This window comes from Aotus nancymaae, unplaced genomic scaffold (assembly GCF_030222135.1).
Source record: "Aotus nancymaae isolate 86718 unplaced genomic scaffold, 86718_ANA_hifiasm-v0.15.2.pri h1tg000006l, whole genome shotgun sequence".
In the NCBI taxonomy this organism is placed as follows: Eukaryota; Metazoa; Chordata; class Mammalia; order Primates; family Aotidae; genus Aotus; species Aotus nancymaae.
The window spans coordinates 17,080,988-17,106,098 of record NW_026988417.1 but is presented as its reverse complement, the minus strand read 5'-3'; the positions used below and the strand labels follow the sequence as shown (position 1 = coordinate 17,106,098).

General features: G+C 36.5%; 2 protein-coding genes across 9 annotated transcripts in view; one reads left to right on the top strand and one right to left on the bottom strand.

Annotated features, from left to right (window-relative positions):
- LCORL (ligand dependent nuclear receptor corepressor like) overlaps nucleotides 1-22,009 on the top strand; it is a 200,321-nt gene extending 178,312 nt beyond the window's left edge. For 4 of the 7 annotated variants that reach the window (XM_064366019.1, XM_012472359.3, XM_012472358.2 and 1 more), the window contains one exon: nucleotides 17,318-22,009. In XM_064366019.1, the coding sequence (XP_064222089.1) occupies nucleotides 17,318-17,331 (14 nt within the window). In that variant the 3' untranslated portion in view covers nucleotides 17,332-22,009. The remainder of the gene's footprint in view (nucleotides 1-17,317) is intronic. The other 3 variants (XM_012472351.3, XM_012472353.3, XM_012472354.3) reach the window with 1 other exon arrangement.
- NCAPG (non-SMC condensin I complex subunit G) overlaps nucleotides 19,677-25,111 on the bottom strand; it is a 31,477-nt gene continuing 26,042 nt past the window's right edge. For both annotated transcript variants that reach the window (XM_012472360.3, XM_012472361.3), the window contains exons 17-21: nucleotides 23,239-23,400; nucleotides 22,868-23,006; nucleotides 22,508-22,594; nucleotides 20,800-20,869; nucleotides 19,677-19,883 (exon numbers count right to left, since the gene is read on the bottom strand). In XM_012472360.3, coding sequence (XP_012327783.2) covers nucleotides 19,760-19,883; nucleotides 20,800-20,869; nucleotides 22,508-22,594; nucleotides 22,868-23,006; nucleotides 23,239-23,400 — 582 coding nt within the window. In that variant the 3' untranslated portion in view covers nucleotides 19,677-19,759. The remainder of the gene's footprint in view (nucleotides 19,884-20,799; nucleotides 20,870-22,507; nucleotides 22,595-22,867; nucleotides 23,007-23,238; nucleotides 23,401-25,111) is intronic.

Sequence of the window (25,111 nt, the reverse complement as noted above, 5' to 3'; positions counted from 1 at the left end):
CAAGAAGTTTGTCTGCTTTCAGTGGCTCCCCACTGCACTTAGAGCAGAGATTTAAATTGGAAGTGGATGGGGAAGATATGATATAATCAGATTTTCCTTTCTAGAAGATTTCCCTAGTTGCATGGTGAAGAAAGGTATAGAGCAAGACACCTAACCACACTTAGACCATTGTGGTTCACAAACTTTAGTGTGCATCAAAGTCCCCAGCAAGGCTTGTTAAAGTGATTGTTTGGATCCACCCACAGAGTTTGATGGAGTAGATATGGTGTGGGGCCCAAGTGATACTTATGCTTATGCTTCTGGTCCAGGAACTACATTTTGAGAAGTATAAGCATTACAGTGGTGGAAGGAAGATTATTTACTAATATGAACATAATGTTATAAATTTCCCTTTAAACACTACTTCAGCTGTATCTCACAAATTTTGCTCTGCTGTTTTCATTTTAATTAAATTAAAAATATTTTCTAATTTCTCTTGTGATTTCTTCTTTAGACCATAGATTATTTAGCGACATGTTGCCTGGGCGCAGTGGCTCACGCCTGTAATCCCAACACATTGGGAGGCCAAGGCGGGAGGATTACTTGAGCCCAGGAATTTAAGACCAGCCTGGGCAACATGGCAAGACCCTGCATAGAGATGTGTCGTTCGTTTTCCAAAGATTTAGGGATTTTTCAGATGTCTTTCTGGTACTGATTTCTAATTTAATTCTAATATACTGTGTGTGATTTCAGTTTTTTTGAATTTATTGAGATATATTATATGGCCCAGAATCTATGCAAATCTAAGTAAATGTTCTGTGTGTTCTTGAAAATAATTTATATTTTACTGCTGCTGAGTGAAATGTTCTATAAATATTAGTTAAGCAAGATGGTTGATAGTGCTGTTCAAGTTTTTTCCATCTTGGTGAATTTCAGTCTACTTGTTCTATCTATATTTGAGAGGGGGATATCAAAATCTGCAACTGTGATTGTGGATTTTTCTGTTTATCCTTTCAGGTCTATTAGGTTTTGCTTCATGTATTTTGAAGCTCTATAAGTAGGTGTATATGCATTTAGAATTGCTAGATACTTTTTATGAATTGGCTTTTTTATCATGAATTTAACCTTCTCTTTAATCCTGAAAATATTCCTTACTCTAAAATATAATTTATCTCATAAATACTAGAGTTGTTCCAACTTGCTTTTCACTATTATTTTCATAGTATATCTTTTCACATACTTTTATTTTTAACCTATTTGTGTCTTTATGTTTAAAGTTGATTTCTTACATTAAACAATATATAATCAAAGCTTGCGTTTTTATCCAGTGTGACAATCTCTGCCTTTTCAGTAGACCACTTACATTTAATGTGACCATTAATATGGTTGGATTTAAATCAGCCATCTTTCTATTTTCTATTTATCCCACCTACTATTTGTTTCCCCCCTTTTTATCTTTTCCTTCCTTCTTTTGGATCAATACAGTGTGTTTTATTAATTTTTTTAATCTCCTGATTTGCTTTTTAAAAAGTGGTTGCTGGCCAGGTACAGTGGCTCATGCCTGTAATCCCACCACTTTGGAAGGTCACTTGAGCCCAGGAGTTCAAGACCAGCCTGGGCAACATGGTGAAACTCTGTCTTTACAAAAATTAGCCACGTGTAGTGGCACGTGCCTGTGGCTCCAGCTACTGGGGGAGCTGAAGCAGGAGGATCACTTGAGTCTGGGAGGTAAAGGTTGCAGTGAGCCAAGATCATTCCATGGCACTCCGGGCTGGAGAACAGAGTAAGACGCTGTTAAAAAAAAAAAAAGAAGAAAGAAAAAAGTGGTTGCTAAGGGTTTATAGTATACATCATTAACTTATCAGAGTTCTACCTTCAAATAATAATATAGTGCTTCATGGGTAGCCAAGAATTTTTTTTTTTAACTTTTATTTTAAGTTCAGGAGTGCATGTACAGTTTGTTACATAGGTAAATTGCTTGTCACGGGGATTTGGTGTATAAATTATTTTTCATCACCCAGGTAATAAGCATACTACCCAATAGGTAGATTTTCGATCCTCTCCATCCTACCCCCCTCCACCTTCAGGTAGGCCCACTTTCTGTTTTCTTCTTTGTGTCTATATGTACTCAATGTTTAACTCCCATTTATAAGTGAGAATGCTTATGAGTGTTTGGGTTTCTGTTCCTGCATTAGTTTGCTTAGGATTATGGGCTCCAGCTCCATCCATGTTGCTGCAAAGGACATGATCCCATTGCTTTTTATGGCTGCATAGTATTCCATTGTCTATATGTACCACATTCTCTTTATCCATTCTACCATTGATGAGATTTAGGTTGATTCCAGGTCTTTGCTATTGTGAATAATGTTGTGATAAATGTGCATGTGTTTTTTATGGTAGAATGATTTATATTTCTTGGAGTATATACCCAGTAATGGGATTACTGGGTCGAATGATAGTTTTCCAAAATGGCTGAACTAATTTACATTTCCACCAGCAGTGTATAAGCATTCCCTTTTCTCCACAACCTTGCCAACATCTGTTATTTTTTTGACTTTTTAATAATAGCCATTCTGACTGGTATTTTATTAATAGCCATTCTCTCATTGTGGTTTTGATTTGCATTTCTCTAATGATTAGTGATATTGAGCATTTTTTCATATGCTTGTTGGCTGCGTAAATATCTTCTTTTGAAAAGTGTCTGTTTGTGTCCTTTGCCCACTTTCTTTCTTTCTTTTTTTTTTTTTTGAGACGGAGTCTCACTCTATCGCCCAGGCTGGAGTGCAGTGGCACAATCTCAGCTCACTGCAAACTCCACCTCCCATGTTCAAGTGATTTTCCTGCCTCAGCCTCCCAAGTAGCTGGGATTACAGGCACTCACAACCACACCTGGCTAATTATTGTATTTTTACAATAGTGACAGGGTAGAGACAGGGTTTTGTGATATTGGCCAGGCTGTCTGAAACGCCTGACCTCAGGTGATCTGCCCACCTCAGCCTCCCAAAGTGCTGGGATTACAGACGTGAGCCACCATGCCTGTCCCTTTTGCCCACTTTTTAATGGGATATGAGGTTTGGGAGGGGCCAAGGCAGAATGATATGGTTTTGCTTGTTAATTGTTATAAGTTCATCTAATAAACTCTGGATATTAGACCTTTGCTGGATGCATGGTTTACAAATATTCTCCCATTCTGTCAGTTGTCTGTTTATTGATAATTTAGTTTAATTAGGTCCCCTTTTGTCAATTTTACCTTTTGTTGCAGTTACTTTTGGCATCTTTATCATGACATCTTTGCCAGGGCCTGTGTCCAAAATGGTATTTCATTGGTTATCATCCAGGGTTTTTATAGTTTCAGGTTTTACATTGAAGTCTTTAATCCATCTTGAGTTGATTTTTGTATATGATGTAAGGAAGGGATCCAGTTTCAATCTTCTGTATATGGCTAGCCAGTTATCCCAGCACTGTATACTGAATAGGGAGTTCTTTTTTCATTGCTTGTTTTTCCCAACTTTGTCAAGGATCAGATGGTTGTAGATGGCAGCTTTATTTCTCAGCTTTCTCTTCTGTTCCATTGGTCTATGTGTCTGCTTTTGTACCAGAACCATGCTGTTTTGCTTACTGTAGCTGATATGGTTTGGCTTTGTCTCCACCCAAATCTCATCTTGAATTCCCATGTGTTGTAGGAGGGACCCAGTGGGAGGTAACTGAATCATGGAGGCAGGTCTTTACCATGCTGTTCTTGTGATAGTAAGTCTCACAAAATCTGATGTTTATAAGGGCATATTTTCCTGCACAAGCTCTCTCCTCCTGTCTGCCACCAGATGTACCTTTCACCTTCCACCATGATTGTGAGGCTTCCCCAGCCATGTAGAACTCTGGGTTCTCCATTAAGCCTCTTTCCTTTGTAAATTGCTCAGTCTCAGTTACGTCTTTATCAGCAGCATGAAAATGGAATAATACAGTAAATTGGTACCAAGAGTGGGGTGCTGCTGAAAAGATACCTCAAAATGTGGAGGCAACCTTGGAACTGGGTAACAGGTAGAGGTTAGAACAGTTGGAGGGCTCAGAACAAGATAGGAAAATGTGGGAACGTTTGGAACTTCCTAGAGACTTGGTGAATGGCTTTGACCAAAAGCCTGATAGCGATAGGGACAATAAGGTCTAGGCTGAGGTGGTCTCAGATAGAGATGAGGAACTTGTTGGGAACTGGAGCAAAGGTGACTCTTGTTATGTTTTAGCAAAGAGACTGGCAGCATTTTGACCTGCCCTAGAGATTTATGGAACTTTGTACTTGAGAGAGATGATTTAGAGCATATGGCAGAAGAAATTTCTAAGCAGCAAAGCATTCAAGATGTAACTTGGGTGCTGTTAAAGGCATTCAGTTTTATAAGGGAAGCAGAGCATGAAAGTTCAGAAAATTTGCACACTGTGATAAAAATTTATCACAATGTGATAGAAAAACCCATTTTCTGAGGAGAAATTCAAGCCGGCTGAAGAAATTTGCATAAGTAATGAAGAGCCACACGTTAATTCCCAAGACTGTGGGGAAAATGTCTCCAGGGCATGTCAGAGGTCTTCACAGCAGCTCCTTCCATCCACACCCAGAGGCCTAGAAGGAAATGGAGAAAGTGGTTTCATGGGGTCCCTGTGCTGTGTACAGTCTAGGGACTTGGTGCCCTGCATCCCAGCCACTCCAGCTGTGGCTAAAAGGGGCCAAGGTACAGCTCAGGTTGTTGCTGCTTCAGGGGGTAGAAGTCCCAATGCCTTGGCAGCTTCTAAATGGTGTTGAGCCTGCAGGTGCACAGAACTCAAAAATTGAGGTTTGAGAACCTCTGCCTAGATTTCAGAGATGTATGGAAATGCCTGGATACCCAGGCAAAAGATTGCTGCAGGGGCAGGGCCCTCATAGAGAGCATCTGCTGGGGCAGTGCAGAAGGGAAATGTGGAGTTAGAGCCCCCACACAGAGTCCCTACTGGGAAACTGCCTAATGGAGCTATGAGAAGAGGGCCATAGTCCTCTAGACCCCAAAATGGTAGCTCCACCAACAGCTTGCACTGTGCACCTGGAAAAGCCTCAGACACTCAGCGCCATCCCATGAAAGCAGCCAGCAGGGGGCTATACCCTGCAAAACCACAGGGGCAGAGCTGCCCAAGACCACCATGGTAACCCATCTCTTACATCAACGTGACCTGGATATGAGACATGTAGTCAAAGGAGATCATTTTGAAGCCTTAAGATTTTACTGCCCTGCTGGATTTTGGATTTGCATGGGGCCTGTAGCCACTTTGTTTTGGCCAATGTCTCCCATTTGGAATGGCTGTATTTACCCAATGCCTGTGTCACCATTGTATCTAGGAAGTAACTAACTTGCTTTGGATTTTACAGGCTTATAGGTGGAAGGGACTTGCCTTGTCTCAGATGAGACTTTGGACTGTGGACTTTTGAGTTAATGCTGAAATGAGTTAAGACTGTGGGAGACTGTTGGGAAGGCATGATTGGTTTTGAAATGTGAGGATATGAGATTTGGGATAGGCCGGGCAGAATGATGTGGTTTGGCTGTGTCCCCACCCAAATCTCATCTTGAATTTCTATGTGTTGTGGGAGGGAGTTGGTGGGAGGTAATTGAATCATGGAGGCAGGTCTTTCTGGTGCTGTTCTTGTGGTAGTGAGTAAATCTCACCAGATCTGATGGTTATTCTAAGGGGGAGTTTTCCTGTGCAAGCTCTCTTCTCTTGCCTGTCACCCTGTGAGGTGTGCTTTTCACCTTCCACCATGATTGTGAGGCTTCCCTAGCCACGTGGAACTGTGAGTTCTCCATTAAGCCTCTTTTCTTTGTAAATTGCCCAGTCTTGGGTATGTCTTTATCAATAGCGTGTAAATGGACTAGTACAGTAGCCTTGTAGTATAGTTCAAAGTCAGGTAATGTGATGCCTCCAGCTTTGTTCTTTGATTTAGAATTGTCTTAGCTATTCACATTCTTTGTTGGTTCCATAGGAATGTCATTCTTGCTTGTATTGTTTCTGAAGGTGGGTATGGCATTCTTATATTTGCTCCTTTGTATGTTCTTTTTTTCCGCCAGATGCTTTTAAGATTTTCTCTTTGTCACTGGTTGTCAACAGTTTAATTAGCAAAGGGCTTGGCATGGTTGCTTTTATGTTTTCTCTGCTTGCAGTTTGTTGAACTCCTTGAATATGTCAGTTTATGCTTTTAATCACATTTGGACATTTTGTAGCCATCATTGCTTTGAATATACTTCTGTCCCTCTCCACTCTCCTTCTGGAATGTAAATCACGTTTATTTTATCCCACAGGTCACTGATACTCTATTCATTTCTGTTTATTTTTTAATTTTCATTCTGCATAGTACTCTTCCTGTGTTTTTAAGTTCACTAATAATTTATTTGGCATTGTCTAATCTGGTATTAATACCATTTAGGATATTTTTTATTTCATAAATTGTATGTCAACTCTAGAAATTCAAATTCAGTATTCCTTATATCTACCACATTTGTCCATGTCATGCTTATGCATTCTTCAACTTCTTAAACTAAAGAAGTGTATTTAAAATATCTGCATTAACATTCTCATGTACTAATTTCATAATCTGTGTTATTTCTTTATTCTTTAATGATTTTCTTCTCCTCATTATGAATATTTTCCTTTTATTTGCATGCATGGTAATTTTTGTTGGGATGCCAGATGTTGTGAATTTTGTATTACTGTACACTGGAATTTTTGCCATGTTATATGTTCTTCGGCTTTGTTCTGGGACACTGTTAACTTATTAAGAAACATTTTGATATTTCAAGTCTTAAGCATTGTTGGGCAGAGCCAGAACAGCCTTTAATCTCAGACAGTAGTTCACAACTAGGGATGATTTTGTCTCATAGAGGATATTTGGTCATGGACAGAGACACTTTGTACTGTTACATTGAGAAGGTACTATTGGCATCTAGTGGATAAAATCTAAGGATGCTACTAAAAATTCTATAATACCCAGCACAGCCCCCCACAACAAAGAATTACCTGCCCCAAATGTCGGTGAAGCTGCTGTTTAAGAAGCCCTGCTCGGGCTGGGCGCGGTGGCTCGCACCTATAATTCCAGCACTTTAGGAGGCCAAGGTAGGCGGATCATGAGGTCAGGAGTTCAAGACCAGCCTGACCAACATGGTGAAACCCCGTCTCTACTAAAAATACAAAAATGAGCCAGGTGTGCTGGCACGTACCTGTAATCCCAGCTCCTCAGGAGGCTGAGGCAGGAGAATCGCTTGAACCCAGGAGGCGGAGGTTGCAGTGAGCCAAGATCGTGCCATTGCACTCCAACCTGAGTGACAGAGCGAGACTCCATCTCAAAAAAAAAGGAGCCCTGCTCTAGGGCTAAGTAAGTTGACCTCACTATAGAGGCAATCCAGTACCCACCTGAGGACTTTACTAAATGCTCCATGTGTCAGAAGGTCAATTATATCTAGTTCTATATAGCCTTCAGAAAATGATTACCTGGTTCTTTTCATTGATTCTTTTCCAGACTTGGGAAATACTTATCCACTGATCAGTATTTATTTATCTTTAGACCCGAGGAAAATCCTCCGCAGATCTCTCTCTCACTCACTCTCTCCTTTCTCCCTCTACCCCCATCTCTCTCCTATACTCTGATGCACAGATTCTAGTCACCTGGGACTTCGTGAACTCCAGTCCCTCTCTCCCCAGCTCAAGAATATTTCCAAGTTCTGTTGGGGTTCTCTCCCTATCATGCAGCCTGAAAACTCTCCAGGCAGTAAGCCACCGATCTGGTCCCTGCTACTCTATTACTTCATCATAGCCAGAAGTAGAAATCAGATTTATTCTTTCAGCAAATATTTGTCCAGTTCCTATGTGCCAAACTGCAGATAAAATACTGAACAAGGCCAACAAGGATCTCTATTCTCATCGGTCTATATTTTAGTAAGAGAGAAAAACAATAATAGAAAGCATAAAGCAGTGATAAATTGTGTTAATGAAATTGGATGATAGAAAGGAGTTTCTAGGGGGAGCTACTTTAGGTTGAGTTGTCAGGGTAATCCTTTCTGAATAAGTAATGCATAAGCTGTGGATGGAGTTGAAACATCGAGGATATCACTGACGACTAAAACTGTGAGTAGGGTTGAGGACCCCTAAAGAGAGTGTATAGAATAGAGGAGAAAAGAAAGCCTAGGACTCATCCTTGAGAAATTCAAGCTTTATTATCCAAGTAAAGTAGGATGACTTGGTATGAAAGAGGCAAGAGTAAAGTGTGTTTTGTCTCAAAAGCCAAAAGCAATGAGTTTCATGAAAGACAGTACTTTAGTCTCCTTGGGCTACCACAACAAAATAACGGAGATTGTATGGCTTTAACCACAGAAAATTGTTTTCTCAAAGTTTTGGAGGCTGGGAAGTCCAGGATCAAGGTCCAGCAGGTTGATCTTGAACTTCAATAGCCCCCTTCTTTCTGTGTCCTCACATGGCAGAGTGGACCCTCTGGTTTCTCTTCCTCCTCTTACAAGAACACCAACCTTATCAGATTAGAGCTTCACTCTTAGGACATTAATTACCTCCTGAAGGTCCTGTCCCCAAATACAGTCACTTTCAAGGTTAGGGCTTCAACATATGTATTTAGGATAAACACAAGTCCATAGCAGAAGAAATGCTCAACAGTATTGAATGCTGCCAAGGGGGCAAAAACTAAAATTCATTGGAATTATCAATGCGAGTGTCATTCGTGGCTTTAGTAAGTGTTATTTTCATGGAGTAAAAGCACCAGAAGCCATACTGGAATAGCTTAGGGAATGAAGAGCTAAGGATGGTGACAGAAAGTATAGGATAACTCCTTAAAGTATTCTAGTTATAAGACCGTTACCTTGAGAAAAAAGATTGAGTAAAGTCTTGTTTTTTATTTGTTTTTTAAAGAATGGGAGACCTTGTACTTTGTTAAGCATCATGGTGAGGATTCAATTGAAAAGAGATGGTTTATTATTTATTGCCACAATAATGCTATTTACAAGCTACCCCAAAACTTACTAGCTTAAAATAAGTAAGCATTTTTTATTTCATTCATGAGTCTGTGATTGGCAGATAAGGCTAGGATGTTCATCTGATCTTGGCTGGGCTCCCTCATATGTCCTGGTGTTAGCTGACTATCAGGTGGGACATTTATCTCTGCTCCACGTGTCCCTCACACTAACTCAGCAGGTTTGCCCAAGCGATTTTTCTCAAGCTTCAGCTTCCATCATACTTGCTAAGATGCTATTGGCGAGAGCAAATCACGTGGATAAGGCAGAATGGAAAAACACTGCAAGATTATGGGGCAAAGAAAGTAAGTTTAAGGATGAGTAAAGAGTTGGGACTATTAATGCAATCAATTTGATATTGATAGTATATAAAAAAAAGAGAAAGGATTATGATCATTGGTAAGTTCTTAAAAAGGCAGATGCAAACAGGGTCTCAGAACATTATAAACCATGTCAGTTTCTGCAACCTTTTACAGTTTGTTGGCATTGTTTTAGATCAACAACTTGCTAATTGCTTTTAATTTCACATTACTAAAACTTCCTGTTTTTATTCTTTTTATAAAGGTAGCTGAATCATATATCATTACTGGGTATTTGAATAACTTATTTAAGATACTGCTTTAGGGACAGTTCACTTGTGTTGCACTAATTTCATAAACAAGCTCATTAAGAAATTCAGGGAAAGTCTTTTTTGTTCCTACATGGCCAAGGATCATTTCTGAATTTCAAAACAGTGCAGTATTCATTAATTTCTGAAGACTCTTGGTTCTCTGCCATTAATCCAACTATGATTTCCTTCATTTCCATTCAACTAAAAATTCAGGTGGCTCTCTCATTTCTCATTAGAAAACTATTTTTATTGTAGATGTTTTCTGCCATGGTTTGCTCTAATGGTCATAACACTTCCAGTTATTAAGCACACACTATGCACCAGAATGCCAATCTTTGTATCACCTTTATTTCAAAACAAAGTAAATATAATTTTCCTAAGATTAGCTGTAGCAAATTGCAAATCTAGATTTATAACCCAAGACTCTTGGTCTTCAAAGTCTCATTCTTAACCATAATGTTCTTTTACTCCAAATACAATAATCACAAGTAAAGACAAAGTCTATAAAATTCTTTTTATTTTTTTAACTTTCTAATTAATCTACCGAAGGCTTTAAATTCATCAGTATGGAAAATTTTGAGAAAAGCTAAATTAAAAAAAAAAAGCAACTGCAATCTAAACGTAACTGTTTGCCAACCAAAAAAAAAGGATTTTTTCAAATTTTAGACCTCATGGTCATCCTTACAAACTGTGCTTACCTGGGTAGATCTTTTGGTCTCCCTTAAGCCCAGGGACTCAAAAGTAAACAACTGTATTATCTGTCTATACAAATTAAATCATCATATCTGTTTATGAGAATTACAGGAATAACCAAATATGGTACAGTACAGAAACAAATCATACACATATCTGCCATATTGTATCACCAGTGAAAACACAGGTACCTTTGATTGTCTTATATTTTGTTAATAGTGCTAACATTAACTCACAATTATTGTGTTCTTATTATGTGTCCAGTCAAAATGCTGGGCATTTTATGTGCATTCTCTTCTCTATGCCGAGTGCTTTACATAAATTCATTTAACAATCCCATTATCCGTAAAAGGTAGTGACTTTCATTATCTTCATTGAAGCTTAGAAAGATTAAGAAGTGTGCACTTAGGTGGCCAGTGATTGGACTCAGGATCAGAACTCAAGCTCTACAGATCTTCCTTCTGCCTCAGCTTACTAACATCCCTTATCCCTAAAGACCTTTATCAAATGTTTCTTCCCCTTGTCTCCCCACTCTGCTGGGATTAATCTTTCCCTTTTCTGTAATCTCTCAGTCCTTAGTTACTCTATATTTATTGCATGCTGCTGTTTTATTCTGGTAATTTCTGCATACTTTCTCATCCTGCCTCCTTACCAAGCTGCAAAACCCTTAAAGAAGATACCATCCCTTTTTTTATATACTACTAATATTTTAAGTAGGTACTGGTTGAGGGTTTGAGAGATGGATAAGTGACCTTCATGAAGGTTCTCCCATCTAGGTTTGTGCACTTAACAACCCTATCGTGATATTTGGATAGATTTGTGGAGACATCAAGCTATAGGACAGAGCTGAGCCATAATAGCTAGTCAGTAAATTTTTACTGCAGTAACACTTAGAAGACACCATTCCAGAAGAAAGTAAGCCTCATCCAGAATTTGGAGTTAAATAGATGAGTTCAAATTTGACAGCATCAAGTACGTTAACTATCCCAAGTCCAAATCTTGTTCCAGAGCTGTTTATCTGTGATACAGCTGACTTCTCCCTTTGAAAAGATGAACTTGTGTTCCCTGAAATGCTTGACCTAAAGAATATTCTGTTAGGTCTCAAAAACATGTCAGTCTATGCCCTAACACTATTCTCCTCCTTCAGGAATTGAAAGATATGAGTAGCAGTTCCTTATTTAGTTAATGCCATGAGAAGACTTCCTGCATTAAATGTTTAACTCTCCTGGATAGAGTTACAACTATAGCCTTAGGCATATCTTTCTGTTTGAAACCTATAAACCAGACACTTGTCCACTAATCTCACATGTTAAGCATTCTGAAGAATAGAAAAGCAGGTATTGACTAGCCACAGTGGCTCACGCCTATAATCCCAGCACTTTGGGAGGCCGAGGCTGGCAGATCATGAGGTCAAGAGATCAAGATCATCCTGGCCAACATGGTGAAACCCCATCTCTACAAAAAATACAAAAATTAGCTGGGCATGGTGAAGCACACCTGTAGTCTCAGTTACTCAGGAGGCTGAGGCAGGAGAATCAGTTGAACCCAGGAAGCAGAGGTTGCAGTGAGCCTAGATTGTATCACTGCACTCCACCCTGGTGACAAGAGAGACTCCATTTTTTAAAAAATGGGTATTAACATGCAGTATCATGACAGAATTAGAATAATCCAAGAGTTCGTATGCAGTACAGTACAAGATAATAGATCATAGGCCCTGGAGACTCGCATTTACTAGTTGTGTGGCTGGGTAAGTCATTTTACTTTTCTGATCTTCAGTGAATAGCTGTTAGGATTGAATATGGTAATGTTTAAAAAAAAAAAAAAGGCTTTTAGTACACTGCCTGATACGTAGCTACTGCACTATAAGTGATATTTTCAGACCTGTCTTAGTTACACCAACATTTGTTTCCTGCAAGAGTCGGCTAGCTAACACTCAAGTTTATTGCCCCGTGGCAGAAATGAACATTGCATATCTCCAGTAATAACAAGTTTAAATTATTAGAATTAGATACATTTTTACTTTTGTGAAGATTAGACTTATCAATAATCATTAACTTAAATCACAAATGATGATTCTTTGGATTTCTATGGCGCTCAAAATGTTTCCATCTTTTACACTTTGCAAATGCACATACTCTATAAACTACCATTCAGGTGGTGGAGATGGAGACTCTATCTCATGAGATTACTGAAGAATTGAAAATAGGCTTAAATGCCTACGTAAGCATTTCAGTTTATCCATGCCCTTGTTCAACCCTCACCTCCATTCGTTTACTAGTTTGATAGAGAAGAGGCCTTACTTATGATAAGCACTTCTCTTCCTACTTCTTTTCTTTTCACCAAAATATGCAATGGTAAATTAAACCTTTGTATAGAGTTCCTTATGGTTTTTAAAGCATGTTAATTGGCTCTCATTAAATTGTCACAACTCATAAGGTAAGCAGCGAAAGTGTCTTTTTTTTTTCTTATGAAGAAAATGAGGCAGGAGGTTAAGGTTACTTGTCTGAGGGCATAAGCTGATGATTGTCCGAACTTGAGCCCAGGTCTTTACATTCTTTTCCCCAATTGTATTTTCAAGAGTACCACTGTATACATACTATTGCTAAGCTTTTACTAGAATCCAGGGTATAGATTCATAAAGTCATTTTCTCAGATGACTTACTGCTGCTGCTTTCAGCTTTCTAATCATTTTATGAAACAGAGAAGCCATGAAATAAGAGTGATAAATCTAATGACATAGAATTTAGAATGGACTCATGAGAAAATCACCATAAGCAGGTATAAACCAATAAACTGGATAGGGTGGAAAGAGAGTGGGATCATAAATCACTATACAACAAAGGATTAATTTTCATAACTACATGAAAAAGATTATCCTAATTGGCAAAGAAAACATAAAAAGGAAACACATGGCTTCTAAAACATTAAAATATGCTTAACCTTATAAGAGAAATGCAAATTAAAACAATGGTATGCCACTTTTTAACATATCAGATTTCAAAGATCTGTAAGTTTTATTATACATTATTGGTTAGAGTAAGAGGAATGAAAGACATTTTCACACATTGTTGGCCAAAGTGTAAAATGGTACAGTCTCTGAAGGGCATTTTGATAATATCAAAAATGTAAAAGCACCCTTTGACCCAGCTATTCTACTCCTAATCAACTCTATGGATATACTTGAACATATGTCAGAATATTCAGTGCATCACTGCTATTTTATACAATAGATTAAAACAGCCAAAATTCTGTCAATTGAGAACTGATAACATCAATTATGATTTATCCACAAAGTGGAATTCTATGTAGTTGTTAAAAGAATTGAGAATTCATTGTACAAATATGAAACAATATCCAAAATATATATTTTAAAGCAAGATACATAACAGTATATAGAATGGTAGAATTGTGTAAGGAGAGAGAGTTGAAATACAGATACCTACATATTTCAATGTGAGGGGATTATCTGAAGAAAAGACAATAAAATGGTAATAGCTGCCCCAAAAGAGGGGCTAGGAGCACTGATAGGCAGTTCTTTCCATTATATGACATTTTTCACTGATTGATTTTTTCTTTTTTGAGATGGGTTGCCCAGACTGGAGTGCAATGGCATGATCTCAGCGTACTGCAGCCTCCACCAGGCTCAAGCAATCCTCCCACCTCAGCCTCCCAAGTAGCTGGCACTACAGGCACACATCATCATGCCTAGCTAATTCTGTATTATTTGTAGGGATTTTGCCATGTTGCGCAGGCTGGTCTCAGACTCCTGGGCTCAACCAGTCCATCTACCTCAGCCTCCTATAGTGCTGGGATTATGCACTGATTGATGTTTTTAATTTTGCAAATGTATTATCTATTTTTAAAATGCAAAAGACCAAAAACATTGTATAAAAATGGCATCAAAAGTTGAGAACATTTATTTTTTCACTTTGTACAAATGTGTATGATTATACGGCAAATTCCTGACATTAAACCTAACTAGTCAAATTTTTAATTTCCAAATATAAAGGAGTATTTATTGAAAATCCTTTAGATTGCATACTCTCTGAAAGCAATGACTGTGTCTTCCTCATCTTTATATCACAAAAGCACTTTCTAATGGGTCCCCAATAAATGTTAAATAGTTTCATTGACTCTGGTGTTGAAAATGGAATTGAAATGAACATCAGTTAAGTACTAATCAGAGAACCAGGTCCTTATGTTAGTCCACATATATCTGGTTTTAGAAGACTAAAAAAAGGGGCAGTTTATTTTCCTACCCCTTAGTTTCCCTATCTCTTAAAAAAATAAAATCTGGCCAAGTGTGGTGGCTCATGCCTATAATCCCAGTGCTTTGGGAGGCTAAGGCAGGAGTGCTGCTTAAGGCCAGGAATTTGAGACTAGCCTGGGAAACACAGCAAGATCCCGTCTGTTCAAAAAATTTAAAAATTATGTGGGTGTTGTGGCACACACCTATATTCCCAGCTACTCGGGAAGCCAAGGCAGAGGGATTGTTTGATCGCAGGAGTTGAAGGCTGCAGTGGGCCATGATGGTGCCACTGCACTCCAACCTGGGCCACAGAGCAAGACCCTATCTCGAAAAACAAACAGGTACTTTCTAGCTGTAATGGTCTAATGCCTCTGGTTCCAGCATGTCCTAAGATAGCTGTATTCTTCTAAGAATTCCATAGAGCAGTACTGCCCAAACTTTGCATATCCACTGTTTTTTAAGTATATATGAATTAAATGTCAAGCTGTAAATTAGTAAATTTAGCCTTTTTTTCCAAACTGACATTTTATTCCCATAGGTAAGTATAGTTTTGTGTACCTGTAGGAGCTGTGTACCCAAATTTATAGTATACCATTCTGGAAAAGTTACTTAAGAAAACTGCCGTAAGTTTTTTGAAAAGGAAAATCATGTAGTTATTATTCTCTGGTGAAAACATCTTAGTCAAACAAATAGCAAAAAAACACAAAATTTGTTTTTATTTATGACCATGATTGTTTGTTCTATGCCTTCATTTTCTTTTTTGGAGTTTAATACTTGCTATACTTGCCTACCAAACTATCTTGATTAATATAATTGTATTTTTATAGCTTGCCTTAGAGTTTCTCAAAAAGGTGTACATCAAACTTTTGCTTTGAAAATACAAGCAATAAAAATATGAAGACTAGCAGTCCTTGGAGGAAGGAAAAAATTACAGCTTTATCTGAGTTTTGCTAACTTGAAAAAACAAAAATGAGGTCTCTGAGGATCTCAATTTAATAACAGTAATTAATGTAATTTTTTAAAATCAGTTATTTCTGATATGAAAATATATTTTGGAGCTCTTTCATTTGTCACGTATACTTTATTTATTAATCACATGCATTTTAACTTTTCAAAAAATGGTTTATGGTTTACTACTTTTGATGCATACTAAGCTACTTGATGGTTTGTCATTTTGTCTAGTATCAATTTATACAAATTGAAATTGTATTCTGTGGGACTGGGACTGTTTAGGGAGAACGCAGTGAGGTGTTAGTGGTGGTAAAACAGGATATAACGGATTTGGCTTATCGAATGGCATATGAGTCGGTTAGTTGAGGTTGCAAGGAGGGATCTACTGGAGTCTGGATGCTCCCATTTCCCAGATCTAGCAGGTCACTTATATTAAATATGAGACACTGAGCCTCATTGCTAATAGGAAAATTTGTAGAGTTACAGTTGGAGAAAGCTTAGGAATGACGTAGTCCAAATGAACTAACCATAGTTAAATATCAAAGAACTAGAAACCTGTTGAATAGTTTATAAATGTAAGGATTCACATCTGAAGATGTGCACTGACTAGAAGTAATATTTAAAACTAGGGATGGCATATGCATTACACAGAGTAGACTAGCTCCCCTTTTGACTGTCACGTTTGTGATTTTGAAGAGTAACACTCTGCTCCAGATGTTTCACAACAGGCTATTTATAAATGTTCATTGAATTTTTGAGTAGCTACTGTGTATTTAGCACTGTGCTTATCTTCACAAAGAATGTTAGCATCCTTTCCTTCAGATCTAGAGTGGGAGTTATCAGACTATTAGACATGAAACAATAAAGGAGAAGCCCAAATAGTTCACAACCCAATGCAATGTTTTACTAAGAGCAAATTGAGATATGTGAGATTGGATTATGCATGGGTAAGGTTTGGTTAAGCAGAGTGGTGGGCAAGGTTCCCTAGGTGGGAACATTTAGGAACAGATGGGACTGTGCTCATAAACTTGTGGAACAAGACACCAGTCCAGAACAGAGTGTGTGTATTAATGTTGAAGAGATCTGACCAACCTAATGTAAATCCAAATAAGCCAACTTTCCCATCAATGTAAAAAAGTCTTTGAAATCGGCAACCAAGAATAAGTATCCTGTGGATACCACATGCTCCTCTGATGAACTGGCCATAAGTTTAATTCCTGAGGATTTTCCAGCCTCATCAGAGAGCTAGTAGACAAGCATAAGGAAAAGAGAAAGGGCTGTATTCCAGTTCCAGGCAAGTGACTGTATGACCTCAGGCATATTTGTACTTAACTCTCAGAGACTTATTCTATGTTTACTATGAGGATAAGCAAACCAACCTTGGCTTTTATGAAATTCAAATGAGACAAAACATGTGAAAGTGGCTAAAACTATAAGAGGCGTTCAACAAATGTTGATCCCTTTTTTTCCTCAAAGTGGCTCTCATCCTGATCCACAAAAGGGCAGGTTAAGGGATTGAATCCTTTAACAAGGTTAATTATCTTTTCTGATGTATATTGATGTAATCCATATACGCAGTGTTAGTTTTCCGGTACTATGTGACCTCTCAAGTTACACAGTTTACATGGCATTGTTCATTGTATTTAGTTCAATAAGTAGATGGGAGATAAAACTGTTGTATTTTCAGAATAAATGCCTTATGTACACTAAAGTTTAGCGGTCCAAACACTACTACTACTAAATGTTTTTACAAGGTTGATAATTACTTTGAAACCAAAGTAAAACTAAAATGCCTTACACTTTTTCTTCCAGCGTGCTACAAATGAAAACTGATGAGAAACTGAATGTGTCTGATGGGAATACAGCAAGTTGCCCTTTGAGCCCCATTAAGATGTGCCTTAATCGTCCCATTGAATGGAATCTGAATTTGACAACAGCATCTCTAGTGAGCTGTACAGTTCATAACCAAAATCTCAAAAGTGAAGAGAAATAGATTGCAGTTCTTCTTGCACTATCTTTATTTTGTATGTCAAAATTCCTTCTGAACAATAAGCATTTATCAATTGATCTTGGAAGTATTTCTAGTCCTGTGATTTGTCTTTATATTAAATCATTAGCATTAATCATTTTGATTATATTCTTTATATGTTTTTATGTTTTACATCAGATCATTGTGGAATTTTGTAGTATAAACAGATTTTGATGTTTCTCTTTTTATTGGTATTATGTGAATTTTTAATGCCCTAACTTTAAATACATAATTGTCCCCAGTTTTATTTCTGTGCACAAAGTTTTAATATATAATACATTGTGATTTAGAAAGCTAGTATTGTAAAGATTTGTGATGATGACCTGACCCATGAGCAATTGTAAAACAGTTGGATACCAACTACCTCGAAGCAAAATTGGTTAAAGAAAAGGCAAAGGTATCTCTTAGAAGTAAATCTCCTTCAAAGTTATTTATGTACAGAAGAAAAAAGTTGATCATAGCTTATCATTGAGTAGCATGTTTCCATTCACAGGAAAATTTGAGCTGATCAGATCTTTCTCTGTATTTTAAACCTATGAGTCTGTGGGCTTTAAGAGCAATGGTACAATTGCATGTTTACTGTTCAGCAAATCTGTGCCTCTGGATAGATAAGAATACTATTTGGTTTCTGTAAGTTACCAGTTTTGAATGAAAAATGGTAAATGGATTTACATCTGTTTTATTGTACCTTAGCATTTTATTCTAAAGTTTAAAGGGATTACTTTTAGAAGCAGGATATTCCCTTACTTTTAACTCTAATAGTGCAAAGCACAGTTTCAGCAATGGCTACATGACTGTGTCTAAAAACTGAATACTCAGAATACTAAAAGATTTGGTGCTTAAATTCATTTTTCCCATGCCAGAGAAAGCAAGCTTTGGTAAGGTGAACCATATGAGAACATGGCTTCTTTCTTTTTGGATGGCCTAGCCATGTGTGAATGGGATTTTAGTTTGTTATATTTCTAAGATGTTTCCTTATATCATATTTAATGTACCTTTTCAGTCCTTCTTCCAACCCCCCTGCAAATTATCTTTAAAATGACAACCCATAAGGAATTTAAAGCACAGGACACAGAGCCAACAAACAGAATGAAGAACAATCAATCATCTATTTTTCGTTGACTTTATATCATTACCAATTTTCCTTTTGCTTAATAAGTATTCTTGCTTTGTAACTTTGACTCCTTTTATAAGTTCTATGAAGCATATAAGTATAGCAATTTAGTTCTAAAAACCAGTGATCGATCTTTAGCTCCATCTTAGAATTTCACCTTAAGTAAATGGCCTCTAGTAAATAAGCCTTAAAAAAGCACAATTATTAAAACATCCATGTTAAGACATTTCTGAATAATAAAGAGAAAAGGTGTTTTGTTGGGTACTGCAGAAAAAGAGGACCAATTTCATACAGTACAAGTTTCATAAGTCAGGCCAAGTGTCAATTTCAAAAGACAATAAATGAAATTGACAGTGAATAGTGCTCATAAATTAGTATATACAAGAGAACTTCCTGTCACATTATTTTCCCACTAGAATTATTATCCACAGTAAATAAAATATTGTTATGCCAAAAATATAGAGAGCAGCTTCATGGTTAATATACATTTATGTGGACACCTCCCTAACCCAGGAAACACTCACAAACAAGGAATCCCATATGCAAATACTTTAGGAAGAGACTTCCCAGGCAGATAGTGTCAACAAAACTGTTTTCACTGTAGGAATCCCAAAATAAGATTGTCAAAATAACTGTTGAACGTTATACTGGTCTTCCTCACTGGTGATAAGCTCGTTTCTAGCCAGTTTGTGGTACTTCATTTTCCCCTGAAATGTTACTTGTTAAATGTGTCCCGAGGCGGTTTCATCTTTGTTGGTTCTGTCATAAGCTTCTCAAATGCAAGATACTAGCTAGTGACACTTGAAAGTTTTCCATAATGCCATGATTTTAAACATAAAGAGTTCTTGAGAATCATTTGGAGATCCTCTTTAAAAATGAGATTCCTAGGCCCACCTCAGCTTGTGATAAATCTCTGTGACTAATGCAGATGGTCTCTGGACTATAATAACTGATGCTGTCCTAATGCTTTAATACAGGCCAAAGTAATGTGGAGGCACACAGCAGAAAATCTTCAGAAAGGCATCAGGTTTTTTCTGATTTTGACAAAGGTAACTTTATTAAAGCAAGTAACTGGACATAATTTTAAAGGATTCCACCTCCATCATCTTTCCTAGCTCACATCTTCATTGAGAAATTGTGCAAGGTTAAGTTTACTTTTTTCTAACGCTGCTGTTTTGGCTCGTCTTGGTAGTCTCATCCTCATTTCTGATTCTGGTTCTGGAACTTCATGATCACTAGATGTTGAAAATACATGAATTTAGATACAAGTTTTAAAACCAGCTTATTTATAAATAAAACGTTTTTGTTTCTGACTCACATTCTATCAGTGTGTAATTGATAACCTGATTCCATTAACTTAGCTGAAAACTAAATTCTCAAATAGTATCAAAAAACACTGACTTAGCTATTCAGCAAAATGAATCATGGAAAACTTAGCTAATGATTTTATGTAGTATAAGGGAAACTGGTGTTATACAGGAAAAAAAACCACAAACTTGTAACGAAGCTTGTAATTAAACGAGGACCATAACTGTCCCAAAGAGATTTCTTCGAAACTCAAGAAGTGAAAAAAAAAATAAGTTATCTTGATTTAAGCAATAAATTTTGAAAACACAGTAAAAAACAAGTTTCCCCTTAAAATACACTTGAATTTAATCAAGACAGTGTAAAGATATATACTGAAAATACAAATAATACAATTTTGCCAATGAATACATGAATACAAGACAGCTACCAACTTTCAACTCTTAACAGTGGCTTGACAGAGTCAAAAATAAACACTCTACCACCCAATATATCCAAGTTATAGACAGAAGTATTCTATCATTCTAAGTATAGAGAACCCAAATATTATCAAAATCAAGAGTATGCTAACTAAAGATCAAAGAAGAGTCATATATAGTCATGTAATTAGAAACTGAAACAACATATTAAAGACAGTACTAAAGACCATGCCAACTAATAGGCAAAAGCAAACAAGCCATAAGAAGTCAAATGCTCTTGATAATGGAATTTTAGACTATATACCCAAAACAGCTACTTTTAGTTTTCACATATTTTCTCTCAATCACAAGAAAATTAGTTTGTTTCTACTTGTAGACATTAAAAAGTGAAGATAGGCCTTTATTAGTCTAGACATGCATGACATACCTTTCAGAATCAGCCTCAGCAGTCTGACGTCTCCTGTTTGTCCTAGCTGAAACTGTCACTTTTCTTTGTCCTTGAAGACAGTATAATTCATTATCAGAATTTATTATCAGTTGCTTATTATTTTTAATCTAGTTTCCAGGCTAGCTAAATCCTTTGTTTTCAACACAACGATCCTTTTCAACACATCTATCTCCTACTTGTTCTAGCCATCTTGGTACCAGTTATCACTACCACAGAAAAAGGAACCCAAGCAAGATTAAAACTTAATTTCTTTGTAAGCACTAATAATGAGTAAGGGAAAATGAGGAAATTTCAAACAAGTTATAAGAAGGCAAATATTAGTTCTATGTATTTACGGACAGTATATAAAAACTGTGTTACCATAAAGTGCTTCTATTATGCTATAGCACAAAATCTATGGAAAGACTCTTGAAAATTAAGGGTTAGAAAGGTAGGTTAGGTGCAGAAACAGGTGCTAAAGAAATAAAACTCTTTTTTCTTGAAAGGTGATAAAAAACAAATAGAACAAACATTAATCAGTAAGGTAATAATGGCTTCTTATAACATATACATAACCAATTCAAGTATGTATTCTAAAATATAATATTTCAATGTAAAAACTAGAACCTTTATATACTGGGGATTATAAAGATTCTACCTACTAGAAATTTACAAGGTTAAGGAGTAAGACAAAGTTTGGCTTGTGATGTTTCTCATTTATAAGAAATAAAACAGAGTATGAATACATGAAGTTTGGTCTATTAAAAAGGATGGAGTTCTCATTGTGTGATATACAACAAAAAACAATCTGATCAAAACCAAATTGTTCAATGTGACAGTCTGTTTGAAAATTATATACTTCATTCATGTTACACTTTTTTTTCTACTCCTTACTTGTTTTCACTAATGCGTTTATCCCCAAGAAAACATCCAACAATATGGGACTAATTTGGAACACTATCCAGCAATTGGTATTTAAATAATTTATTGGTTACAAAACAATATTATGGCCAGACTCCATTTTAGACAAAATTAAATCTGCATCAGAAAGGGCCTTAAAAAATAGATTTCTAAAATTAAAATCATGGTTGGCTCATGGGTGGGATTATTAGTGTTCTTTATAATAGTTTGCCTGGATGTACTTTCTGATTCTTCTGTAATAAGCATGCACTGCTTTTGTAATAAGGAAATAATAAACCAATGAAAATATCTTGAATTTCAGATTTTTTTCCAAGTGATCCCCTAGTAGTCAGCATTTACTTTACCAACAAATCCCCTATTGTTGGATAGCCCTTGGGAAATAAGTTGGGAAAATATGAAATAAGATGGGAATAGAAGGAAAACAAAGCCCAGAAAAATACTACAGGGATTTTTGTTTTTAATGTTTAGTTAAATGAAGGATACAACACAAATAACTAATAGAAAACCACCATTTAACCAAATCTTAATTCAACCCAAATTGTCCTTTGTAGTATGATCTTTTGCAGCATAATTCTTTCAATCAAAAGCACCTAAAGCAACGCTGATGCTATAATCTTTAGACACAAGGCAAAAACTGACATCAACTGAAATAATTAAGGATGCTGAAGACATTTTAAAATCTTTATTCCTAAGGAAACAAAGATAAGAAAACTTGCAAAACAAGTATTTTTCATTGGAAGATAAAATTTAAAACTTTCATCATAAAGATGGTCAATCCATATACTACCTCTGTTAGTCTTTTGCTGAGTAGATTTTGATGCTTGGGTTGCTTTTACACCCCTCAGAGGAGTCATATATACTTCTTTATTCTTTTCTGTTAAAGGGAATAATAAAATAATATAAATAAGATAGCTTCATGAAATATTTTAAATTGTCTTTTTAAGTCCAGTTTTTAAAAAACTGAAATGATACAGTCCCTCTAGCAGCTAGTGAAAAGTTATAAATCACCCTTTCGAAAATTTAAATACTGGAAAAGCAAAACTCCTAAAAAGATGGTCATTTGTTGAGAAATGCATGCCAAAACAAAACTTGAACAGCAGAATAAAAGCACAGAATCTTATAAATATTCTGGTCAGTATGTCATTACCATCTTCATTTTCAAAAATAGTTGCAGTCAAGCTGGCATCCTGTGCTGCTTCAGCTTGGTCACCAAATTCTTTATTTTCTTTTTCTAATTGAATCTTGATTTTCTCCAAAGCTCTCAGACATGTCCTATCTTTTACTTGCTATAAAAGAAAACATTATTAACATTTTATAAACACAGCATTTCCTATCATCTTTGAAAATAGTACCAATACATATCAAGTTGTTCAAAAACACTATATGAAATTTATGAAGAAAATACTTCAAATAAATCACAATGTGCTAACTTATGTATAGTCTAATACAGCCATGTAAAATTCTACATTTATAAATACAAACACAAAATAATTCAGCGTATATTAGAAACTACTTTACCTCCAGAATCTCATTCAATAGAACCAGAAGATCTTTTGCAAGATGGCTACTGAGTTCTAAAGAACTCAAGGCTTTTGTATAGACTCGTAGTTCTGGTGAGCACGGACTTGTTAAAATCTCATTGCAAATTTTCATAGCCAAATTGTCATGTACTGTTAAGGCCTAGAAAATTAAGAACAAATTCTTTGTAAATTGAAAATGATTATGATTATAATATAGTCTTATACATATAATAAACATTTCCAATTAATTGTGTTGCCATAATCCCAAATATAAAATGTCTAAACCCAAATTTAACATTCCCCCACACCCCAAAATAAGCTCCCCTTCTTGACTTCTTGTAGTGGATGCAGTGACATAGGGCCCAGTTCTACTCCCTTTAGGAAAGAAGCACTCATTCCCCAGTTGCTGCACATTTTGGAGGGTAAAAGTTTCCAGCTGCAGTTCTGATATAGGTTGATGACACTGTACTTCGGTGGACCTTGTCCAAGGTTATACCTCTTCTCCCAAAGATTAGTCCAAATCCAATGACTGGCCAATGCACAGGTACAATGTCTCAGCTTGTCTCCATTCCCGACAACTCAAAGGAACATCCCAGTTCTGGAATTCCCTATGTGATTGGCTGGGGCCTTTGCTTGCACAGCAGTAGATGAACTTAGTGCTATGCCCCAACTGACTTTTCCCTCACTCTTCCAAGATGCTAGTCATGAGAGTACTCCCCAATTAAACTGTCAACAGCTCCTTTGAAGACTGCTGTTACACACACTTAGAGTTTTCCTGGAGTCCATCTCCCTTGCCTCTCAAGCTCTTCCTTTTAGGTTCTTGTACCCATAATTGTTTATTAGCTCAATTTCTATTCTTTCTACATTATACTATTACTTTCTAGTACTTTTTCTACAAACTAATTATGGAGCTCTTCAACTGCTTTCTTTATTAATATTCTTTTCTTTCCGCTCACCAATTCATCTCATGTAACCATCACTGACCACAAAATTAATCTTTCTAATAATTGGTTTTCATGACATTAACCCTTTGATAAGTCCTGCATAGTTAATCCATTGCAAATAAGGCCAACTCCAAATTCCCCACATTGACCTTTAAAGCAATCTGTAGTCTACCCCCAATGTTCTGCCCTAACAGTCCTATTCAGGATCCTTAGCCAAAATAATCCTTCTAAAGTTCCCCAATATTTGCATAACCATCTACATATATCACCTTTACTAAAACATCCTTCCTCTAACCAAACCACTCCCCAAATCCCAAAAAGGCCTAACTGAATTTTGCTCAATGAGTTTTAAAACTAATGCTGTACTCATCATTCCTACCACACGATTCTTGCCCTTGTCTCAAGTCATAAAATGCTTTAATAGCTCTATTACTGACCCTTACCTAATTTTGCCTAATATCCTTTGTAATCTTATCTTTCCAATACTATACAAAATATGAATTGAACAGAGTAGCCTATCACTAAATATCAAACAACGAAAAAAGAATAATACTTTCAACTTAAGCAGTTAGCATCTGAAATCACTAATACATTAAATTTCAAAAGTGGTAACAAGTTTGACCAAATGCCATTAAAGGATTTTTTAAAGCCTGCATAAGTTTAGTCTGTGAGTCAGTGTGCAATTGATTTATCTTCTTTGAATTAAAAGCCAAAAAAGCTTCAGGTGAGTTCTATTCTCTGCATTGTGCTTCCTTGTGCCAGAAGCATAGCAGGTAAGCCAACATTTGAAGATTCAGTGACTCCTAGATAACGTAGGTTATTATTTCAGATTAACAGTCAGTACTAGGTAGGGAAGAGCATGGTGGGGGTGGTGAATTTTTAGTAACTTCTTTTCAGTAGCAAAAATGTTAGCACTGATTTCTGTTT